At 55.4% G+C, this 24,047-nt stretch overlaps 1 protein-coding gene across 3 annotated transcripts in view; it reads left to right on the forward strand.

Moving 5' to 3' along the window:
- The first annotated feature begins 4,855 nt into the window (after positions 1 to 4,855).
- The window catches only part of MMD2 (monocyte to macrophage differentiation associated 2), a 33,393-nt gene continuing 14,201 nt past the window's right edge, over positions 4,856 to 24,047 (forward strand). Inside the window, exons 1-5 of one of the 3 annotated variants that reach the window (XM_068908093.1) lie at positions 4,856 to 5,432; positions 21,488 to 21,569; positions 22,110 to 22,270; positions 22,988 to 23,062; positions 23,417 to 23,518. In XM_068908093.1, the coding sequence (XP_068764194.1) occupies positions 5,386 to 5,432; positions 21,488 to 21,569; positions 22,110 to 22,270; positions 22,988 to 23,062; positions 23,417 to 23,518 (467 nt within the window). In that variant the 5' untranslated portion in view covers positions 4,856 to 5,385. The remainder of the gene's footprint in view (positions 5,433 to 21,487; positions 21,570 to 22,109; positions 22,271 to 22,987; positions 23,063 to 23,416; positions 23,519 to 24,047) is intronic. The other 2 variants (XM_068908091.1, XM_068908092.1) reach the window with 2 other exon arrangements.

The following is a 24,047-nucleotide window of genomic DNA, read 5'->3' on the forward strand; positions in this document are numbered from 1 at the left end:
ACATACTTCTCCCTGCCCGCTCCAGCTTTCCGGGCTCTCGCCCCCTGCTTAGTTCAGGGGGAAAGTCCTTCACTGTGCAAGCAGTAACGCTTCTGACCGGGACCGTCCCAAGGAGCCTCTGCTCCACCCTACTCCCAGCCTCCTTTCTGCTCCAAGAAGCAGCCTCCATCCTTCCTGCCTGCCAGACTGCCTGTGCCCAGCAAGTCCCACCACCCTTTCTGGGCCAGCGGCGCAGCGGTGCTTGCAGCGGGCAGGGATACGGCAATGTCCCGCTGCGGTCCAGAGCAGGCGCTGGCAGCAGCTCCGGGAGAGGGCCGTGCCCCGTGCAGGCTCACGGGAGACCCTGAGGGAGACGAGGCAGGAGCAGGCTGGTGTCCACGTGCCAGGCGAGACAGCGTGCCGCTAAACGATTACCTTTTTTGCAGTTCAGGTGCGCTTGCTTTCCTGGAATGAGCAAATGGCAGAAAAACGCAGATCTCTCTTCAGACTCAGCAAGGTGAGGGCAAGTGCCATCCAGACAGGCTGCTTCCCCCCAGATTGCTTGCTTTCAGGTTAATGCTCTGCCCCTTATCTCACCCTGGTTTCCCGGGGACTCAAGGCATTTTGCGAACGCTGAAGAGAAAAAGCTCAGAGCGCGCAGCCAAGTGTGTGAGCCCCATTCGCGGACGGAGAAGCTCAAGCACATGGTGCAAAGTGACGTGCTCGAGGCCGGAGACATCCCCAAGGTCTCCAGCTTTGAGCCCAGCAGTCATTTTTTTATTGCACGTTTCCATCCTGGCGGTGTCTTTGCAGTTCTGCTTCGTACCACGGGAGGTCACCAAGGCTTAGCAGATGTGGTAGCCCCCCACACTGCGCCCTGACTCCTCAAATTCCCGTCTTCTGGTGCGCAGGCCTGGAAAGAGATTGCAGCTGGGTGTAGGCTGGCATATGCCAAGGATGCTAGAGACTGCCATAAATTCTCGTGGGCGAAGCTATTCATAGCAAGGGACAGATTTTTTCCCATCTGGGCTTTTGTTAACGTGACCACAAATCTCTCTCTAACTTCTAGCGCTTGGGTATTATTTCTTATGCTAGAGCCATGCATCCAGAGGCTCTGCGGGCAGGACGAGAGGCTCTGCTGTGCCCGTGTTATGCACGCCGCGTTTTGCAGAGCTCACAACTACGTGCAATTGTCAGTGGCCTTATTGTGCCCAAGGGTGCACCTGCCTTTGGGGATTAGCAGTATTCCCCAGCTGCTAGGACAGACAGGCACTGCCAGGGGACAATTTCAAAGCAAGGGGGCTTGCAGGCTGGGAGATCCAGAGAGAAGCTTTTTATAAGATGAAATAAAATGCAGCCAAAGGTCACAAATGAACTTAGCCTGGAAACTGGATCAAAACCAAGGGCATGTTCCTGAAAAGATTTACCCTCTGGGACGTGAAGAGTGCAGTGCTTTCCCGAAGGGAGAGCAGGAGTTGTTGTATTCACCCTCCCTGGGCTAGCTGGTCCAGGCTGGTCTGTGAGTGACACTCGCAAGCAGGGAATAATGGAGCCTCTGGGACCGCCTGCCTGCAAAATCCAGCCGGCAGCGCGGGGACATGCCAGCCCCCTGCCCCGACCTGCTCCCCAGCCCTGCGCCCACCCTGCCCCAGCGGGACGCCCCAGCTCCAGCCTCGCCAGAGACCCCAGGGCTTCTTCCCGGTGCTCCTCTGCTGCCTCCGCTGCCTTCATCAGCTTCATGTGCAGGAAAGCCTCCCTCGCTGGGAAACGTGATTACAGAGAGCACTGCCAGGAAAGCAAAGTGCCAGCAGCGCGGCTGCCCGGCGGCACAGATCGTCATGCCCGCGGTCGGGCGACGCCGCCGCAGACGGCTCGGCGGGTGCACGACCCAGCACCCGCGTCCCCAAGCCCGACACCCGCCTCCGTGGGGACGCGGCTGAGCTGGGACCGGTGTCTCTCCGGGGTGCTCAGCTTAGAGGAGTGGTGAGAAGGAATTGAGAAGCGAAGAGCTTGAACCGGTGCTGTCGCGTGCCAAAAGGTCCTAGAGAGCTTTTGGGTGGGATGCTGGCTGAAAAGAGCTCAGAGGTCCCCACAGGTGTCTCCAGCTATGCAGCTCCTGCATATTTTGGGACCTTGCTTGTTTTGGGGAGTGAGCAGCTCTGCGCTGGCTTTGTGGCCCATTCCTCCTCTAAAGGAAAACTGTTCAAGAGCCCCTGTTTTGGCGACATTAAACAAAATGCCACTGCATATGAATGCAGGGGGATAGTTTTCCTGCTCCTGAATCTTGGAAACTCTCCTCAATATAATTAGCAATTATCCAGATCTTTGCAAGAAGGAGGGAGGCAGCCAGAGATGGGGGAGGAAAGCAAAGCAAGCCAGTGCCCTGGCCAGCTGGTGCCCGAGGGAGGCCGCCTGCGCGGGAGGGATGTGTCCGGGCCCGTTCCCGGGACGGCACGTGAACGCACCTCTCTGTCTCCCACCATCGAGCAGGTCTTGGCCGTGTGCAATTCTCCAGCCATGGGATTTAGAGGCAGCGCTCGGTCTGGAGTTATTCCGCAGCATGATCCGGGAGGCTTTCGTTGCCATAACAACTGAATTCAGGCTTCAAAAATAGTAACTTATTTTTCATTCAATTTGCCTTTTGCCCTCTGAGGCAGATCTATTTCGGGACGGATGGTTCACTCCAGGTGTCCCTCTCCCGATGAACTCCACACTCCTGGCCCCATCCTGGGGACAGGACGGAGGCTTTGGGGACGGGGGCTATTTCGTTAAATATAGCTTATCACCATTTTCTCTCCTTCCCCCGCCCAGGCCAAGAGAAAGGTAAAGGAAGGAAGAGGCATCATTAAATAGCCTTTACCAAAACCTCATCATCTTGCAGGCTGGGGAAGGAACTTGAAACAAATCTTCACAGCTAAGTGGCAGAGCGTGGGAGCGGTTTTCGGAGATGATCTCGCTGAGCATCTCGGTTTGGACCTGCCACTCTCACCCAGGGCTTGGCTGTCCCAGATAAACTGGGAAGATCCTGTCAAAGATGAGGATGTTCTGCTACCTCTCACGCCTCCTGGGGTCCTGCTGCCGTCAGCCCCACGTCCTTGAATGCTTCTTCCAGCTCCCCAGCCCTGCTTGTGCTCGGCTGGTTCTCCATCCAGGCTGCAGGATGGAGGCCAAACTGGCCTGAATCCCCAGGAGACAGGACCATGGTGGAGAATGTGCTGCAGCTCCCCTGGTGCTCTTGGTCTCTCTCGCTGTCCTGCTGGGGTTGTCATGTTTCATGCTGATCTTTGCTTCCTAGAGCACCCAAAATTTTACCCAATGTTTTCTGCAGGAGAAAGCCTCCTGCTTGCCTGCCCATGCTTCCTTGATGGGGATGCCAGGGTTTCTATCCCACTACGGAGAGGCCTTGACTTCAGCCAGAGAAGAGAGGTGGCACCGGGGCCTGCAGGAGCCCTGCAGCGGCCAGTCAAGGCAGCCTGGAAATCTCGACCTGGTGCCTGACCCGTCTATGCAGCAAAGCAATGGAGCCCAAAGACATCGTGTCCAGCAGGACTTCTTTTAAAACTGTCAGATCCCAGGAGGTGCTCTACCTGTCCCTACGCAGAGCTGAGCATCCCTACAAGACTGCACCTCCACTGGTCCAGAGCTGCGTTTATCCTCAGCCTCTCCCAGATAAAATACGTGGCTCCTTGCGAGTCTGCTGGTTACTGAGCAATGAGCACTTCAGTACATCAGAGATTTGGAGGCAGACCTTGATACCCAGCTCTAAGCATCTAATTTAACCTGCTGCCTGGCCCCAGCTCTCCTCGCGCTGGGGAACCAGTGTGCTGCTTGTACACGTGCAGGCGCGAAGTCGCGCGCCGCAGAGCATCGCCCCTTTTCCAGCACCTCCAGCCCGACCCCGGGAGGAAGAGGCTGCGTTTGGAAGTCTCTGCAGGTTTGTAGAGGATGGCCAAAAGGAAAGCTCAAAGTGCCTCAAATTAAAACAGGCGTCGCATGTGTACGCATGTGCCCCTCCCGAGGGATTTAGGGTTCACCTGCCCACACAAAGCAGCTTAAAAGCATGATTTGAAACGGATGAAAACTGGTGTTTCACACCAACTCAAAACCAGTACCGCTTCCCAATGCCTGGCAGCCTGTCTATCAGCAACCGCCCATCTCCTTTTGAGGTCCCCCCTGGAGCTCCCCGACCTCGGATTCAAGTCGGGATCCCACATCCCAGGGCAGCAGGGGAGAGGACAGGGTCAGACCCTCGCAGAGAGCAGCTCCTACTTTGCACTGAAGCTGCCACTCCACGCAGCCCCTCTGCTTCCCCCATCCCTATGCTGAGCTGGCACGGCCACAAAAAGCCTCCCCCAGGGACCGAGTCAGGGCAAAGGACAGGGGGAGCAAAAGCTTTGGACGGAGATGGAGAGAGCAGCGCTGGGCTCTCCAGCCCGTGGCTAACTCCATCCCTTTGGTCCTGAGCGTGGAGAGACGGCTGGACTTTGCCAGAGCTGCGCCCAGACCCCGGGCACCCCTGCGGCAACAGCCCAGCCCGCCGGAGCCAGTCATCCTTGCTAGGGCCCCTGGCAAATAAATAAAAAAATAATAAAAGACAAGAAATAGAAACAAAGCCAGACACAGCAGTCCCTCGGGATGGTGGGGATGCTGGGTGGGCTGGCCCTGGCCGGGGCAGGCCGTACGCCGGCAGGGACCCCACGGGTCCCCCCCGTGCCCAGGGAGCGCGGCTGGAGCCCTGGTGATGGGGAAGAGCTGGGGGAGCCGGGCAGGCCCGGGAAGCTCACCCCGCTCCCTTCCCCCACATGCTTTAATTACATTTTCAATTCAAATCCGCTGCTATTTGATCCATGGGAGGGGGAAGGAGGGGGTATTTTTAGCTGTGCTTAAAGCTGCCTCGGTGGATAAGGGAGATTGTGCAGGTTGCCGTGGCCAGGCGGAGTTGGATGGGATTCCCCCCCGCCTCCTTTGCCTCCTCCTCATCTTTGAGCATTTGATCGTTCCCGAGCCGGACGCGGCTCCCTCGCAGGCTGCCTCCCTTCGCTCGCCTTTGTTTTCACTGTATTATTCTCTTGTGCAACAGGAGGGCGGGCAGGGGGAAGACGAGGCCAGCCTTCGTTTTTCCTCCTTTGCGTTTCAGCCGTGCGGAGAGGTCTGCTCCGTGGTCCCGGGCGCCGCCTCCGCATGCCCGAGCTGAGAGACAAAGAAGGAGCCGACCAAGTTGGTGCAGTTCCCCCAGGCAGCACTTTCCTTCCCGGCTCTCAGACAGCCCGGGCTCCTCTGCCCGCTGCCGTGCTGGAGAGCTGCCTCGCGGGCTGAGCCTGCCGAGTTTGCTCTCCACCGCCCCGACACATCCTCCTTCCCTCGGCAAGCTCTGGACCAGCGCTGGACTCTGATGGCACTGTCAAGATGTTCATGTCCAGAGTCCTGGATTTCCAGAAGACCCGATATGCCAGGTAAAGCCATCTGCATGGCATTTTTGATTCCTTCAGTTTGGCTTGTGCTTGCAGCTGCCCAGGATAGTCCCCAGCCCGTGCCTCTTCCTGCAAAGGGTACAGCTCTCGCAGGGCAGGGGGCATCGAGCTGAAAGAGACCTTCAAAAGATGCTGAGTTCCTCAAAGCCCAGAGCAGGTGCAGGCTGGTCCCTTTGCCCTCGCATGCTTGCAGAGTTTGTCTTTTGGGATAACGCAACCTGCCTTTCTGCATCCATAAGGGATTCAGTCTGATAGCACCTCCAGGAGCTGGGATCTCTCACTCCCTGCTGGAGAGGACAAACCAAGAGTGACCAGAGATAGGGGTGCTCCTTGCTATTTGACTGCTATTTGGACATACTGACCCCCAAAGCCTCCCTCCAGAATAAAGCTATTTGAATCAAGTAGCTCTCTCAAGCTGGTGCTGGGTTTAAGGATAGATCCTGGGCTTCTCCCCCCAGTCCATGCTGGGTTTAACTTCAAGGCTGTCCTTCCACTGGTGAGGGACCTGGGAGCCAAGGTCCTGATGGGGACAGCAGGTGCAAACCCTTCCCATAGAGGACAGATATTTCCCCATTGGTCCCACTGCAACACTGCTGAACCTAAAGTTCACCTGGGGGAGAAGCAGGACATCTCTTCCGACATGCTCCCTGCACGCACAGAGACAGGACCCTGGTGGCTCTCCAAGGCTGCCCATAGGCAGGGGCTTACAGAGGACAGACCAAGCTGTCAACATCTGCAGACCCACTGGTCCGTGAGCACTGTCTGGTGCTTCCCCTGCGAGGCCGGGGTGCAGCTCCTTCCCTGCTGCGAAGCACAGGAGGTTTCCACCACAGCAGCCGTCTCCCACAGCACTGGGGACTTGTTTTAGTGGCTCAGGGCTGCTAGGAGGCAGCAGCACTATCTGCTTACGAGGAAACCTGAGCAACTTGGGCCAGGTCAAAGAGCACACTCAGCTGAGCACGTGCTGCTGACAGGGCTCAGGTGCAGATGGCATCAGCGAGCTGGCAGGTACCTCAGGCCCGAGAGCTGCCCCACATGCCTCGGCTACGTGGGGCAGCTGAGGGGCAAGTCAGAAAGCAGAGCCCTCCGCGTAAGCTGTAGCTGAAGGATGTTGCAGGGGAAGGATGCTGGGGATAGCTGGTTAAGAGAGCTTCCAGCAGGGTTTTGCACTGAGGATGGTTTTGCTGATGGCTTTAGAGACTGGGGCGATGAGCAAGCCTGCGTTTTGGTGCTTTGCAAGATCCCTGGAGCATTCACCCGGAAGGGTTCAGCCTCCATAGCGTTCCCACTGGTGACAGTGGTGGGGAGGTTTTCAGGGCTGTGGAGAGGCTCAGCTGGCTTGCGCTCTTCCAGATGGTGCTCAGATCTCCACTTCTGGTGGCATCAGATCCAAAGGGGTCCCTGCCATGAGGGTTAGAGGCAGACACCCACAGAAAAATAGGTCTGGAAAGGACCAGGAGCAGTAATGATATTTCTTCTCTTGCCCTGGGCAGGGCCAGCCCTGGAAGATGTTTACCTGGGCTGGGTTAAGGGCAGCGTTACTGGAGACTCCCTTGCTTCCCAGTATCCCACGGGGAAAATCTGTGCTTGCACCTCCAGAAGTTACCTGAAAGCAGGGTGCTCCTGTTCAAGAACCATTTTGATGCTGTAGCATTCTCCAGATTACCTTTACCTGGAGGAGACACACAAGTTACACAGCAGTTGTATGTGATGCTTACTAATGCATCTGACCCAAAACTCCTCCTGAAAACACAGAACTCGAAACTTTTTCCCCAGCTATTGTGCAAAGGACAAGGCCAGTGGAAGATGGGAGCAGAATGAAGCTTTGTCTCCCCAAAGCAGGAGGAAAACTGTACATTTGCTTTGCAGCTGCAGCACAGAGGCACTTTGGGAGCTGGGAAGCAGAGCAAAGCAGGAGTTACCTCCCACTTCAATGCTCCTCTAGCAAAACCCATCTGTCAGCCATGTCTTTTGATTTCCCCCAGAACCAGCTTGCTCAAACCTTGTAGTCCTTCATGGAGAAAACTTGTTAAATATGCATAGCATTTTAAAAAGTGCCTTCCAGGTGGCAGAGCGCACGAGAAGGGTAGCACTGCAGCAGGTCTCAGGGCAAAATCAGAGCTTTGCATTGCAGGGCACCAGAAGGATCAGGGCTGCAGGGTATTCTCCACCCATTTTCCATCTCTCCCTGGATGCTAGCAGTTGAACCGAGGAGAACTGGGCCACTGGACATATCCCACAGATGACTCCAGTAAGCTTTTGGAAGGCTAAGGACAAAGCAGGAGGGGAAGGGAAGAGACTTGCTTCTCTCCTGAGACAGGGACTCTGCCCTGCTTTTCTCCCCTTTCTAGCATGGTTCCCATGCACTAGACTATCCTCCCCACCCCGAGATGGAGAAAACAGGAAAACTAGACACAGGAGAGTAGCTGGGTGATGCTGAAGTCGGGAGAAGATAAACAGGCATTGGCACCCCTGGCATGGAGGGGACAGGGGTGCCACCATGAGGTCCCTGGCCAGCTCTGCGACACCAGCGAGAGCACAGCAAGCGGGATGGCATTCTCGCTCCCTCAGCTTTCACACCGAGGAACACCGATGCGTCATCGGCATGTAACGCTAACCCAGAGCTTCCTACCTCACCCCAGAGATCCTCTCAACTTATCACTTAAAAATAACCATCAGCTAATCCCCCTTCTCCCCAGGGCTTCCCACATAGGCTTTCCTTTCCACAGAAAGCTCCCAGTGCCCCAGGGGTGAGTTGGGAGACATCACGCCCACCGCTGCTGAGGGGAAAGGCGCTTCCTGGCTGTGCTGCAGCGTGGCACATCCCAGAGGGAAGAGCTGGCTTTGACAAGGGACGCGCTCGCTCGGGGCTCGCAGGAGGCGGCCCGGCTCCACTGATCCTCCCTCGGTGTCCCACTCTCAGCAGTCTGCAGGAGGATGCTAAAGGGAGATGCAGTGCCTCGCAGGATGGGTGGGTCAGGGTTACTCCAGCTGACAGCAGAGAGGAGAAACATGGACAAACCATGCTGGGACATGCTAGAAAGTGACATTATAAACTGTTCCATCTTTTTTTTTTTGCCTGGAGACCCTCTTTCTGCTCCTCTGGGCCCAGGTGAGCAGCAGGGCAGGACTGGGCTCCACAAGGGAGGCTGGCACAAGCAGGAGCTATGGGGTCACTGCTATACATGCCAGCACAAGCTCTTCAGATGGCTTCAGAAGTAGCTGGCCTTTGCAGGAAGGCAGTCAAAGCATCTCACTGCATCTTTTCGGAGGATGATGTGAGACTCTTGTAGCCTTCCTCAATCCTGCAAAACAAAAGAAAATAGAGAGTTCTCTCCTTGCAGTGGAAAAGCCTGGAAAACTTCCATTTTTAATGCAGTTTTATCTCAAGTGAGGACCAAAAAGGAGGAGTTTAGCCATCAATACGCACACCAAAAGGAATGAATAAAATGCAGCATCATGATGAAAGACCTGTTGGGCAAAAGCTGCAATGAAGACACCAGGCTTTGAACAAAGAGATGAAAGGCAGTAATCAATGCAGGAGCATTTGTGGACTGCCAGCAGAAAATTCAGGGCTGAAGGGGCACAAGGATGTCCCCAGACACTTCCCAGCTTGGCTTCATGGTCTGGAGATGGGGCATCGCAGCTGGGAAGAAAGAAACTGGAGGGAGTTTGTCACCATAGTGGGAAAGAAATATCAATGCATCATGATGCCTTTTGAGCAGATTGCAGTTAAGTTTTTGCCTCCAGTGCAGGATGGTGGGAGTGAGCGATGGGTGAGGGCCTGGTGTCCCCTCCTCTGGAGCCAGAAGAATATGGAAGCACAGGCAGGGTCAGTAGGAGCTGGATCCCCTTCACTCCTCCTCCAGCAACTACGCCATGGGCAAAGGGAGTTAAAGCTCCTTCTGCTTTATCTGGCCACCTCTGTTAGTTCCTCCCTGTTAGCCCTCTGCCCCTGCCCTTTTCCTTCCTCCCCTCTCACTGTATAAGCGTTTCTTGTTTCCACACCCCCACATTACCAGAGTGGTGCCAATTGCACATCTTCATCACTTGAGCTCATCAGCTAAGTTGCACCAAGCTGTTAACTGACACCATCGTCCACATCACCGCTGTCTTTGACACTGGTTTGGCCCACTTTTTACTCTGGATTCAGAAGTGGTCCATTGCCTCCTGCCTGTGTTGCTAGCATACAGCTGAGGCTTATTCCAAACCCCCCTGCAGGCACATGAAGTGCTTCCTGGACTTTAGTCATCAGGAGCTGTAATTGAAAGGAAACATGATTAGACAAGGAGTTGGTGTATCTGGCCATCTTTACCAGCCCTGGCCCAGCCAGTGGAGAGGGGTCTGCAGGGAGCTGCCAGCTGTGCAGGGCACTGAATCATCATAATTAACTGATACAGATTCAGAATTTGATTTATGTATGTAAAAGGCTCTAAATCTTATTGCATTTGCCTGTCTTGCCCTGCACAGAATAACAAGGAAAAGATGAACAGCCAGGAAAGTTAACATTAATTTCTCTGCTAGGAAGGGGGAGGGAGGAGGTTAGAGAGACTGAAGACCTTCATAGATGCATGGATCCAGATCTGGCCCTCCTGCCTTTAGGAACTGGCTTGTCCTTGCCAGGCCAGTGTCCGCACATAGACATTGCCACCTTCTCACCAGCGTGAGGTGAGGTAGATCCAAACACCATGTTTCCTCAAAACTAGGTCTTCTGGATCTGGGAAAGGGCAACTGGGAAAACCTCCCCTATTCTTCCCAGCACACCTAGTTATGGAGCAAGCAGAGACATCAGCCTCCCCCAGAGCCCCTCCATCAGCACATCCAAGCAAGAGAGGAGAACCATCGTGTCCAAGACTCACAGGGACAGCGGGAATAGATGGGAGAGAAAGCACTGGGATACTCAAATCCCCCAAAGGAAAGAAAAGCAGTAGCAGGCTGACAGCCCGATCAAAGCTCCTACTCTCCAGTTACCAGATCAGGAAGATTCACTCCCTGTTTGCTTTGCAAAGAAAGCATGATCAGCCCTCACCAGCTCCTACGCACTCCAAGATGCTTTCCAAGAGCTCTCCTTCCCCCACAGCCTGAGTAGGATGAAACAGCAAGAAGGGAAGTGCTTTAAGCACCAATACCGTGGCTCTGAGCTGCTGGAAAGGTGGTGGTTCTTCACGGTGCCCCCTCACAAGGGGGCCAGCTGCCCCATCTCTCCATGCCCCAGGAAGACCCTACCATTCTCACAGCTGGTGGAGAACAGTGCTGCCCAGGGCCAGCCTCCAGATGAGCAGGTCCAAGAAAGATGCCATTCTGAGAGACGAGTAAGGCCAGACAAGGCCCCTAAAAACACCTAATAAAAAAAAAGTAAGATAACCTGATCTTACTGAATAATTGAATATTACCCAATCTGTGGTGCCAGTGTGACTCAGATATCCTTTTAGTGTACTCTCATGTAGTTTTAGATGTGCAGTTAGTAGTTTAGATGGTGCAGTTATCATTGGAACCGGTTATTTGGCAGAGAACAAGCACTCAAAGCAGGACTTGCACAGCCTACTAGAGATGAGGCATTAACTGCCTTAAACTGCCAATATATCCTCTTTGGGAGGGCCAGAGGGGACCAGGCATGGAGGTTCAGGTGGAGACCACCCACAGGAAGCACAATGCAGCGGGCGTGATGAGCCCTGTGCCTTGTGCTCAGGACAAGCTCTTCCTTGGCAGAGAAGCAGATGCACGATGGTCTTTTCCCTCTTGCCGCTGGTATTGGATATCAGCCTGATGTGATTTTTTGGCACAGCTTGCTATGGCCCGTCTCACAAGATAGCAGCCAATGCAATGCATGGGAAATTCAAACCACCGTGCAGCTGGGAGCCCAACGTACACAGGCACATGCAAGAAGTCAGACTTCACCAGAGCCTATCTGCAAGGGCCTGGCATGACCACAGCTGCCAGGTTGCCTCTCCATTGGTCATCTCTTCCCACACCCCTGCAATGCACCAGGTGACAAAGTTGGCAAACCAGATGCTACTCCTACAGAAGAGGGGAAGAGCATGACTTAGTTCAATTTGCTGTCCCTGTGGGGCGCTTGGCTGCAGCAACAAAAAGGGGTTGTTGGAGTACCTAGAGAGATGCTGCTAGGAGATGGCGCTTTGGATCAGAAAAGCTAAAAATGGCAGAGGAAACATGACCCACACACACCCCCCTCAGGTCTCCCTTTGGGGTTTACCAGGCATGAGCAGAACTTGAACCTCAACATTTGGATTTGTGCACTGCATGAAAATGGGCTCAATGTGATGTGGCGCAGCTTCTCGTGATAAAAAGAAAATACTGTGAGTGTTATACTCCTGGTGTTTGCCTCAGGAGTCAATTAGTTGAGCCATCCTGAACTTCAGGAAAGTTTAGATCAAAGTTGGTGTCCCTGTTCAAGTTTACACTACAGGCTTGTTCCTGGCGATGAAAGGATTTTATGCACAGAGAGACATCAGCAAGTCAGAGGTAAATAGTTACCTCCACGCTTGACTTCCTCCCTTGCTGCAGTCAACACTGGCTGCGACCATAGCATTAGAAATAGCCCTACTATTGATTGTAAATAATACTAATTAAAATCATTGTCTCTGCTTCCCTGGTTTGTGAAACAGCTGATTCTCCTTCTCTGCATTTGTTGTCCAGAGGCATTTGCTGAATAATTTACAGAAATCATTTGTATTTCAGTAGCATCCAGAAATCCTAAATGAGAGCAAGATCACGTCTCTCAGGGGATGCTATGGGGGAGACTCCCACAGACCTGAGAAATGGTGCAACCTGCTCACGTAGGTTAGCAGCAACAGTAGAAGTCGGGTCTAAGTAAGAGCTCTAAACTTGGAGGCATCTAATCACTAGAGCACATTGCTGGCTAGAGGAAATAAGGGATCCCCTTCAGGATTTTGAACCAGACCCTGGTCCCTGCTATGGACAGGGCTTTAATGGAACTGCCCAGGGCTGCTGGCAGCCTGGAGGTAGAGGTTTAGGAAGACTCCAGCCTCCAAGTCTGCCCAACACCTATGCCACAGGCCTTGATGGAGGAAGCAGAGCCAGCTGGGTCTCACCCTTGCAATGGGACAAGCAACTGAGCTCGCTTTCCTGGCTTCTAGGGGCTGTCACAGAGATTTTAAATCAAGTTTAAGCTCAGAATTTGTGCCACTGACTTCTGTCCTTACAAGCATTGCAGGCAAGGCAGCAAGGAGCAGGCACGGTAACTTTTCAAACAAGCAAATAACGACTAGAGAAATTTTGGCTATGGGAACAGTCTTTCTAACATTTGTGAAACACCTGGGATAGTTATGACTAATCATCTGCTGTTGGAGGTCTCACGAGTACCAAATGAAACAAAAAGTCCCAGGTCAGAAAATAATTTGGGAAACACTCACCAGTCCCATCTGCTGTGAATAAACAAACTGATCTGCTGTTGTTGCAGGGTCATGCACTGCCTTGGAAGAGTTACAGGTACCATATACATAAACAGAAGAAAGCAGGCTGAGGAGAAAAATAAATATCCCTACAAATAGGGCAGGAATAGGGGCAGACATAACCCTGCTGGGAATTACCTGCTGAATTTCCTTCCACCCACCAGCTAAACCCCACTAGAGATATATGGGCTTTCCCAGGCACAGGAATGGTCTGTGCCTGCAGGCCTGGCTTGGAGCCTTCCAAGGTTGTCTCTACTAGGATCAGAGCTAAGTAATATGAGTCTGGTGTACCCTTGGTATTGTTTTATTCTTTATAAATCAATAAGACTAACAAAAAAAACCCCACACTTCCATTTTCCCTGAACCCTTGAGGGATGAACAACAGCATATCCCCCTCCCTCCAGTCTCAGTCCCTCACTGCTATCGCAGCAGGCTCTCCAAGGGGAAGGACTAGACACCCCATCTTAGCCCCTGAGCTTGCCAGAATCGCCCTTTCACACCACCCCGCTCACGTACGACCTGCTCTGTAGCAGCTCTGCTACACCAAGGAGCTGATCTGAACTTCACATTGAGCCTGAAGGTGCTCGATACCCCCAGGCTTTTGAGATGTCTGCTCCCTCCTACCCCCAAGACTAATGTATTTGCATAAAAATATAGCCATGCATATGCAACACCGTCACTTCTGTCACTGACAGGGGTTCAGAGGACAAGTCAGGGCAGTGATCTTTCCCGCTAGGCACAGCACAGGCAACTGAATACACAGTTCCTGGCCTGGAGCATCTCTAAGGAGGCAAGTGATCTTGCTCAGCATTTCTCAGCCTGGGGCTCACAGGCTGTACAGTGCCAGGAGGTGGTCTACAACTAGCCCAGCACGTTTGCATGTCAGAGCACTGGAAACAAGCAAAAGAGGGTTGGGGGTATTTAAAGGTGATAAACGAGCATTTAAACTACAGCCCATTTTGACTTGCTTTGTGGAAGGAGAGCATCAGGGGCCTCTGGGCTGGTCACCCAAAGACCTGGTGATCCTCTAGTTTACTCTCAAGAAAGGCTGTTCTAGATGAAGAACCTTTCAGTTTTCTGCCTCAGTTGCTCCCTATCCAAGGTGTCAGCTCTTTGCATAATGCTGAAAGCGTAACAAAAGAAAACTGGGCTGCCTTGCTCCTTCAACCCCATTGCCCCTTCTCATGCGACATGGGCTGGAGTCAAGGCAAAGGAGAAACACAGAGCTGACTTGTTCTGGCTGCCTGGGAGGTGCAGGGAGCTGACTTACAAGCTTACAGCATGCACAGCTCATCTTTCCAAACCTGGAGCACCATATGCTCGCATAGGAACATGTGGACATCAAGAAACAGGCATGGAAATAGAGGCTTCAGCTCTCTTTTAATGGGGTACCACACATCCATGCACGTGCCTGCGTGGGTGGCCTCACAGATGGCAGCGCTGGGCAGTGTCAACCCAAGCCTTTCCTTTTGTGCTTTCCAAGGGAATATGTTCTTGTGGCAGTGGGCAGGAAGGAAGAGCAGGATTTCTGGAGTGCTCCAGGTCTGGAGAAAGCAACTCTGTGAGCTCTTTGTAGGGAGCTGCAAACAGTTTGGCAGGGAGATGACTGCCAAGCCTTTCCTATGTCATCAGGTGACAGAAGTGATGTCCTAGGCTCAAGAAGGCCATGAGTACATACTTGTTCTCCTGCTCCTTATCTTGCTTGGCCTGGGTAGCCTGCCCTGCCCAGGAGCTGTATTTGGTGCTCTGCTCCAGTCACACCCAGCTCCCCAGGAACAAGCTAATTACAAGTCACAGAAGAGATTAGGAGAATGAATCCTATTAGCAGGGACCAGAACTGGAGCATTACTAGATTACAGGTCAAAAGCATAGCATATGCCAAGCCCCAGCTTACAGGGGCACCCACAGCAGCTCATCACACATAAGCACAACTCTGAGGTCAAGCTCCAGCATTTGTTGTGGCTGGGTAGCATCATCAAGGCCTTATTAGGTCAAATCCAGACCATGCACTAGACTGCAGCATGGAGGGAGTCTGTAGGGGTAGCACAGAGGCAGTAAAGCTGCATTGGTGCAGAGATGTTTCCAGCTCCATGAGTACATACGTTGTTTTTTGGGGAGGGTATGAGCAAGCAGGAGGTAGGCAGAGCAGGGAGCCCTCCATGCTCTTGGTGGCTTTCCATGCTGATCTAGAGGAGCAAGTTAGGCAGAAACAGGAGCCTCAAAGAGGCAGGTCTGGGAGCCAGCCTGCTCTGCAGGGACAGATCCCCTCAGTCATTGTCACCTCAGGCATCACAACACAGAAACTCTCAACGCTACTGAGGGATGACCGAGGAGCCAGAAGGGCCATAGCAGGACTTACCACTGATGCTGGCCAGCCTCTGTCAGAGGCTTGTGCTTTCTCCATCTTTCCTCTCTGTTGAGATACCACCATAGTACTATAATCCTTCAGCAGTTTCACTGCTATCTGAAAAGCAGTTGTCACACACAGTCACAAGGAGATAAATGAAGCCTCTAAATTTGCAGTCAAATCCCAAAGCATTGCAGAGCAACCAGCAGGAAAGCTAGGACAGACCCTATCTAAAAACATTCCACTCTGCTCACCTGTGGCTCCTGGGGCAGACTCACATCAAACCAGCACCTCTGCTTCTGGAGACATTAGACCAGATCCTGCCCAAACCCAGCCCTTTTCTAAGTCATTCACAGCTGAAACCTGTGGGGATGAGACAGTCTAGAGGGATTCACATCACCTGGTAACAATTCCTGATGCATCCTCGCCTCCCAGCCCCACTCTGGCCTCCCAGCCTGCTTTCAGTTCCAGCCCTAGCCTCATCCAGCCTTAAATAACCCCCTCCTCAGCCAAATCCTATGTGGGAGCTGGATGTTCACTCACCAGTTTGCATTTCCTTCCCGTGTGTTTCCTTCCAGCCTTTGGCTAACCAGGATTTTCACATCTTTCTGTCCTCCTATGAGAGGTCCTTCCCAATGACACCGAGCTGCTGCCCTCCTAGTACCCAAGTCCACAACTCAACATCTTGCCCAACGTTATTGCTTAGTGTGAAGGGGATTTGATCCAAAGTTGTTTGGATTCAACAAGCCTTTGACGCCAACCTCCTCTCCATGATGAGACACTCAGCACCTCAATTTCTCAGGATTATGAGGATCCATGAGGGACTCTCTCAGAGCAGCCTCTTCCTCCCCAACTGTCTTCTGGCCAGATGGGACCTTTTTGCCTCCTCCTCTGCCTGTTTCAGGCTGTTTCTGTGCAGCAGAGTCATGAAACTGGTCACTGTTGCAAAAACAGTGCTCGCCCGAGTCCCCAGCAAGGAGGAACCCCAGGGCACCTACACGCCTTGCTGAGGGTACAGCTACCCTGTTTAAACGGGTGGAGGACAGAGCGGCTCTGGGAGTAACCAGCCAGGAGATGCGCCTGGGCAATGAGAGGCTGTGTCCCAGGCAAGGAAGCCTCAAGGGTGCCTGGAGCCTGGTGCAGCTCTTCCCAGGAGGTGGCTTGAGCCCGGTCCCTGGAGCTGGCTGAGCTCCTCTGAGCCCTGCGAGGGGCCTGCTCCTGAGGAGCTGCGAGGTGGGTTTCCCTGACAACCCTGACAGCTCCCTGAATAGCTCCATGTTTTGCTTTGTTTTGCTTTTTCCCACCCTGTTTCAGCCCACAGCAAGCCCATGGCATGGGGGTGAGCTCCCACGAACTGCCTGGGTTCGGGGGCGAGCTGTTCAGCGGGAGCAGGGGCAAACAGTCTTACATGCTCCCATCCGTGTCTTAGTGGTGATGTTACCCCCTTCCTCACATTATCTTTCCACTAGCTCTCCCTAAAGGAGATGGTAAAATTGTTATCTTCACCTTGGAGATGGGGAAACTGAGGCAGGAAGAAGATGAAGGGTCTTGACAGAGTCCAGCCAGAGAGCCCATGTTGAAGCCAGGAACAAAGCCCATCTCTCCTGAATCCCTCGCACCCTCCTCACTCCGTGCCTCCCCCATGGGTGCATGTGTGCCCAGCGAGGCGTTCCTGGGAGGGGGCCCGTGGCACGTGTGCCAGCTTGCCGCACAGCGGACGTGGTGTGTCTGACTGCATGTGGGTGTGCATGACCCTCAGGTGCATGACCCTCCCAGCCCCGGGGGCCCTGGAGAGCCCAGGTGCTCCAATGCTCGCTCACGAGGTGTTTCAAGGAATACTTCTCTTTAATCCTCTTCACCTTCTCCTCCCCCACCCGTAGCAAAGCAAGAGCCGGGAGGCAATTTGCAGATCTGCATGATTTTGAGGTCAGAACTTTGTTCTTGGATAAAAGTCTTTAAAAAAAAAAAAAACCTCCCAAAACAACCCCACAGAAAAGCAGAGTGGGAGAAAGAGAAGGAGAAAGGAACAAGCCTGGGAAGTCAGCTCCGCGCTTTCCCGGGCTCCCTGGGACAAGGGGCTCTTTGTTTCCCGGGCTGGAGACTCAGGGACTGGCCCTTGGCGATCCCCCTCCCTGGGAAAGGGGCCAGCGTGAGGCAGGCACAAGGAGGGCAGGCAAAACCCCGGGGCTGCAGTCAATAACCTGCGCCTCGGCTCCCCACCGAGCCCCAGCGAGGGCTGACTGCTCCACAGAGCCCCGCAAAGCGGCTCCCAGAAACAGCGCCTGGAGGAGAAAGAGCCGGGGAACCCCTTGGCCTTGCTTCTGTTCACAGGGTGACGTGTGCCAACAGCGACGGGGCTCAGCATGGGAGGAGGAGGGGGACGGAGTTGCAGTCCGTATTTGAGGACTTCAGGCACTTTTTATAAATAAGCAGGGTGATTCCCCTCACTCCAGCTCCAGCATCCCTTTCTCCCCCAGATACACCACTAACCTTTGCATTTTTCAGCTGCGTGGGTCACGAGAGGTAGCAGCCAGACACCTGGGTTTTGCTGTATGCTGTAACTGGGTGCCCAGGTGCCCATACAGCCTCTGGTCCTTCCTGCCGTGGCCCTGGAAGAGTCATTGAACGGACTCATGTTCCCCTAATGCACAAGGTTTGAAACCTGCTAGTGCCTTTTGGACATTGCAATCCTAACACATTTGCTAAAATGCATTAAAGCATCCAACCTGGTGTGTAATCACCTGCTCACTGCTTAGCAGGGCCCTTCTGCACTGAGCAAACCGTATCGTCCTGGCTGTGCTCAGGATCCCCAGGCAGGTGAGCTCCAGCTGGGGTTGGAGACTGTCTGGGACCAGCTGCCCTTGTCTCCTTGCACCCTGGGGACACTGTCAGGGTGTCCCCCAGCATAGGGGTGCAGGCACTTACACGAACTTTGCAAAGACCATCGGGTGGGGAGCATCCAGCAAGGCAGCCGAGAGACCTGCTGGTGGGAATCAGAGCTAGCTAAGCAGCCCCTGGGCATGCTCGGCTGATCCGTGCTCTCACCGACGGTGACGAGGGGCTCGGGTGCCCTCTCCAAGCCCAGTGCCTGTGGGCAGGCATCCAGCGCAGGCGCGCGTTGACGGCTGTCTGCCGCTGCAGCTCTCTCCGCTCCGGAACAGCAACTTTCAGAAGACCGTCCCGGAGGTGCTGCTGGGCTCCCTGCACCCCGGGGTGCTGACCCGCTGCAGGCCAGGAAACGCAACCGCAACCGGCATCCCTGGGAAGTCCCTTGACTGCAGGACGGTCCGGGACTCCTCCTCGCTGCCCCGCCAGCAGCAGCGCTAATGCGGGATGCTCCTGGGGCTTGTAAGCCCAAGGGAACTCCCAGCTGCGGATTCAAAGAGAAAAGCAGCCCGAGGGAGAGGGGGATTCAATTGCCTTGATGCTTATTAGAAAGTGAGACAGGAAAATGAGAAAAATCTCTTCACAGGGCAAAAAGAGATACTCTAGGCAAATGAAATAAGAGAATTTTTTAAGGCTGTTTAAACCTCCAGGAAAAATAGGTTTTTTTTCAATGTGCCTGCCCAGCACAGCCTTGGGCTTTGGGGAGGCACACACTGCCAGACATCATCCTGCAGGGCAGGCAAGAGTCTGCACAGGGACACGGGGACAGCAGCACATGTTCCCGTGCCACGGCCTGGCAATGCATCTTTATTTGGGTACCACCCGGCTGGGCCTGGGAGGCGGATGTGCCCGGAGAAGGTGCTGGGGCCGAGCCGCGGCGGCAGGGAGCGGTGGCAGCTCCGGGGACCTGCGGCAGGGAGCCACGCCGGGCGCTTTTTCGCTAGATCAGCTGCTCTCCGTAATTCTGCCTTTGCCGTTTCTTTCTTTACAAGCGCTTGTGGCAGTTGAATGCTCATGAAAAGGGCTGGGCTGAGAGCCACGGAGGAGGCATCGTCTCACCCTCCTTTGCAGGGCCGGAGCCACGCTGGCAGCCCAGCGCCTTCCCACGCCCCCGGCCGCGGGACTGGCTCCCAGCGAACCCCCCCCCACCCAATGCTCCGGGGGACAGAGGGGCTGCTGGACGGCCGTGGTCCACGGCACTGACCGCTGAGCATCCCTCCACTCTGCCCATTCCCGCGGCGGGGCGCGCCGAGTGCTGGCGGGGAACAGCAGCTGGCCAGGCCCTGCCTGCGTTCCCGCACAGAAAACCCCTGCGGGCATCCGTGCACCCCTCGGCCCCGCGAGGCTGTGGGAACCGGCTTCCCTTAGCCTTATTATTACTACTGCTAATAGCAATAACAATCATTAGGGCCAGAATGGCAGGAGAGACAGAGCGAGGCTTTGTTAAAATAAATAAATTAAAGGCAAAAGCCTCCTGCGCGTTTCCACAGCAACCGCAACGTCAGGCAGGGCCTCTTTTTTTTTTTTTTTTCCTGCTGATTATTATTAAAAAGGAGAAGAAAGCGAAGGGGAGCTGGGGACGGTCGCCTGGCAACGCCGGGAGAGTAATGTCCTCCAGCGGGAGGGATATTGTTCCCGGCCGGCAGGAATGTGCCTGCCCCGGCTGCGGGAACGGCCTCGCGGTCCCGATGCTCCGGGAGGGAGCCCGGCCCCGGGGCCGAGCGATGCTGTCCTGCGGCCGGCTGGTTTGCAGTTTATGAGTGTATAAAATCCCTGGGGCCTGGAGGAGCCCCCCGGCCTCGTGGGGGTCCCTGGGCCGCGGCGGGGGGATGCGGTGCTGCACGGCTCCCGGTATGAGGGATGCTGCGCAGCACCTGGCATGTAGGATGCTGCACGGTGCAGCAGGTGTGAACGGCCTTTGGCAGGTGCAGCCCATCACCTCTCAAATCTAAGAACCGCTGCTCTAAAAAACAAGCAACTGCCTTAAAACTGTGCTGTGTTTCCCAGGATGAGCAGCCTTCCTAAACCCCAGTGGTTTTGAAACCCGTCCTGCTCGCGTTTTGCTAGCAGCGTCGCCTTTCCCGGCAGAGCAGCGAGAGCATGACCCTTCCGCTCCTCGCTCCGAGCTGAAGCTATTTTTCAGTAAACGCGATCCCGCTCGTCAGCGTGCCGCCTGGCCGTGGTGAGGCCAGCGGCAGGCTGAATGCGGTGTCATCCGGGCTGGGGACCGCGTCTCCTTGCGGGCCGTCACTGCCGCCTGCTGGGGACTGCCTCGCACGGTTGTACCTCCTTGAATCCCTTTCCGGTAACCCCAGCGTGAAACGGTGCAGCCGCGAGGTCCGAACCGGCTGCGGGAACCCTCTTTCACGCAGCGTGACCCCGCGCTGCAGATGGCACGGGAGCTGCCAGATCGAAACGGTCAGAAAGCAAATAAACCAGGTCCTGGAGGGCAGCTCCATCGGGGCCTGTTGAACTGAGCTGCCCTGATCTGATCCGCAGCAGAAAAGCCTTTAAACTGCTGCTTACGGGGAGCAGGAGGGTGCAGCCTGGGAAGGGCCACTCTGCATTTGCCCATTTCTTATAGTCCTTCTCGGAGTCGCCGCTATTGCCCACTGCCAGGACCAGGGCGCTGAGCTAGATGACGCTTCGCTCTGACCTGCTTGGACAGCTACACATTTAGTTTGCCGCCTGCTATAGCATTATGCACCTAGCAACAGCCTAGCTTGCCCCGACGCTATTTTTTGTCGCTGTGCGTGTGTTGATCTGACAAGGGAAATCGATATGTTCCTCTGGACGCCAAGAGCAATCTGATACCTCGGCTTAAGCGAGAAACAGAAGATAAAAGTTTGCAAGAGAGCACACGGTGTGGTTTCCCTTTGCAGCGATTTGTGCTGAGACGCCGCCTCTGCAGGTACAGGAGGCCTTAGAAACAGGTATAGGTGATACCCCAAAACCCGAGGCACAGCAGGGGATATCACCTGGAGGAGAAGCCAGAGCTGGCCACGGTGCTGGGCTGCGCCGGGGTCACCACCAGCTAGTGCGGACCCCACGGTGAGTCCGACCCATCCCGGTGTCCTCGCTATCGCTGTGGGGCTGCGCCACTGTCTCAGCCCTACAGGTCGAGACTTTTCTCTCTGGGACACCAGATCCTGGGGTGGAAAGTGCTCCAGACCTTTATCAGATCATACCTGTCACAGCTTTCGCCTGCATCCTCCATGTCATCAGTGCATCCGTTGTCTCCTCCCCGGAGCAACAGGCAGAGCCAGCTCCTTCCCTTGCTCTTCAAGTGACGCCAGAGGCACCCGTGCAGACCCTATGTGAGAGCGTTTTCCCCCAAACCCTGTCCCCTGACCTTGTTTCTCTCCCCGCAGGTTCATGAACCACCGCGTCCCGTCCAACCGGCGGTACCAGCCGACGGAGTATGAACACGCGGCCAACTGCGCCACCCACGCAGTGAGTCCTGGTCCCGCTCCCGGGGAGGACGAGGGCCGTGCCGGGGGCTCTGGGATGTGGACCAGGGTGCGGCGACCAGGGTGGTGCATCCGGGGAGCAGGGACGCGCTCCGGGCCTTCCCCCACCTGCCCTGGGATGCTGAGCTCCTTCCCCGCGCTCCCACCCACGCAAGCTTCCCGCGCCCGGGGAAGCCGCTCGGGGGGGTTAGCGAAGCAGGAGGGTTTGCTGAGGGCTGCTCCCTGCAAAAGCAGCGGCGTTAGGGTGGGCGCATTCAACGCTAACAGCGATAAAACCCTGCTCCCTGAGGGCTGGGTGCATTCGGCGGTCGGGGGTCACCCCCCGAAGACAGGTCCGTGGGCAGGCCGCCGAGCCGCGCAAGGTCCCCCCTTTCTCAGATTTCCAGGGTTCAAATAAAACCACCACCGGCACAAAGCGTTCGGTCACTCTCTGCCGCCTACCCTTACCGGGGTGGCTTCAGCCCGAGGTGAAAAACCCCACCGCAGGCGGTGAGCGAGCGACAGGAGTGCTTCTCCCTTCCAGTTCTGGATCCTGCCCAGCATCCTCGGCAGCTCCATCCTCTACGTCCTCTCCGACGACCACTGGGAAACCATCTCGGCCTGGATCTATGGCTTCGGCTTGTCCAGCCTCTTCATCGTCTCCACCATCTTTCACACCATCTCCTGGAAGAAGAGGCACCTCAGGTAGCTCGGCCCTGGCTGTGCTGGGGCGAACAGAGAAGGGTGCAGGCGGCGGCCGGGAGCAGTCGTTTGCTGAGCCCCGCGAGGCAGATCCTGCCTCCTCCTCTGCCGCCTGCTCACGTGCTGCCTCTCTTCTCACTCAGCCAAGTCCTCTCGGTCAAGGGGTTTTTCTTAACTATTGCAACAAAGTAAAATTTTTGCAAAAGCATCTGCTTTTATAGAGCAATTTGATTTTCCCGTTAAAAGTCTCCAAACTTCCCAATGAAAACAATCACTAAAACCAAAAATCAATGAAATATTCCAGATAAAAAAATCTCAGGACCCGAGATCCTGATGTCTCCGTGCGGTGCCGCGGGGACCCCAGTGACACTCACTCCTTTGCCTGCCAAAGACAGAGGCCAAAGTCCCCAAAGCCACTAGCAGCAAGTAGACCATGGAGCAGTCGGAGCCGGGGATGAGCCGTGCCTCACACCAGCCCTAGCCCAGAGCATCGCAAGTTTAGCAAGCCGGCCTAGGAGGGGCAGCACTGGAAGGGGTTATTGGGGCAGTATTATAGGGGTTATTGGCAGCCGCCCTAGCCCCCGAGCTCACATCGCGGCCCCGTGGCCGGAGTGCAGCCCTGTGCCCCCCTGACACCCGTCCCGTCCCCCCCATGCTGCCCAGGGCTGGGCGAGCGGGTCTGACAGCGCCCTGACGTCCGTCCGTCTGTCTGTCCTGCAGGACGGTGGAGCACTGCTTGCACATGTTCGACAGGATGGTGATCTACTTCTTCATAGCGGCCTCCTACGCGCCCTGGTGAGTGCCCGGGGGGGCCGTGGCCGGGGCCGCCGCTGGGTCCTGCCGCGGGGGGGAACTCAGACCGCTCCTCCCTGAGCACGGGGGCCACGAACCTGGTGATCCCAAGAGATGGTGCCTGGCTTTATACCCGCTCTGGTGATGGCTGTAGGGCTCTCCCCCGTGGCGGGGGGGCTGCAGAGCTGCCCTGGCAGGGCTGCGGCCACAGAAGCTTCCCAAACGATTTGGGGTTTTGCCTTCTTTGCCATGCGGTGAGAGCAGCGTTTCCCCCTGCACCCGCAGAGCACAGCCGGGACAGGGCGGCCGCCGCTGGCTCCCCCGCAGCTGCCTCAGCGCAGACCCCGGGTTTTGCAGGCTGAACCTGCGGGAGCTGGGCCCCTGGGCATCCCACATGCGCTGGATCATCTGGATCATGGCCTCGATCGGGACCGTCTACGTTTTCTTCTTCCACGAACGGTGAGTGCCTTCCCGCGGCCGTGCGCTCGCAGGGGTACGTTGCATCGCCCGGTTCAGCTCTTCCATCCCCTCTTCATGCCCTGATGGTAGTCGAGCTGCAGGGCAGAGCAAGAAAGATGGAGATGGACAGCTAGGTAGGTAGGTAGGTCTGGGCGGTGTCGTGAACAGCAGGCAGCAGAGGGCTTCCTTGCACCATGGCCCTTCACATCTGCACCCTGTTTTTAGGGCCGAGGATGGCGAGGCCACAGCTCTGGTGGCCTGGACATGGGAGCAGGGGATCTGCTGTCATGAGGTGGTTCTTCCACGTGGTGGCACCAACTAGAAAGCAAAAGGCACCAAATAGAAAGCAAAAAGACTCCAAATGTCTTCCCAAAGCACTCCAGAGAACCCCAGAGAGGGTCCTGGGGGCCAGAGGGGTTTTGCGGGATGTGCTACCAGCACTGCTGGGGGTGGCAAGAGCTGCTCGCCTTTTCCTATAGCAGGGTGGCAGTCACTGTAAGCCTAACTGTGACAGTCCCTGCACACCTTG

The sequence above is a fragment of the Struthio camelus genome, chromosome 15 (genome assembly GCF_040807025.1).
Source record: "Struthio camelus isolate bStrCam1 chromosome 15, bStrCam1.hap1, whole genome shotgun sequence".
NCBI classification, from domain to species: domain Eukaryota; kingdom Metazoa; phylum Chordata; class Aves; order Struthioniformes; family Struthionidae; genus Struthio; species Struthio camelus.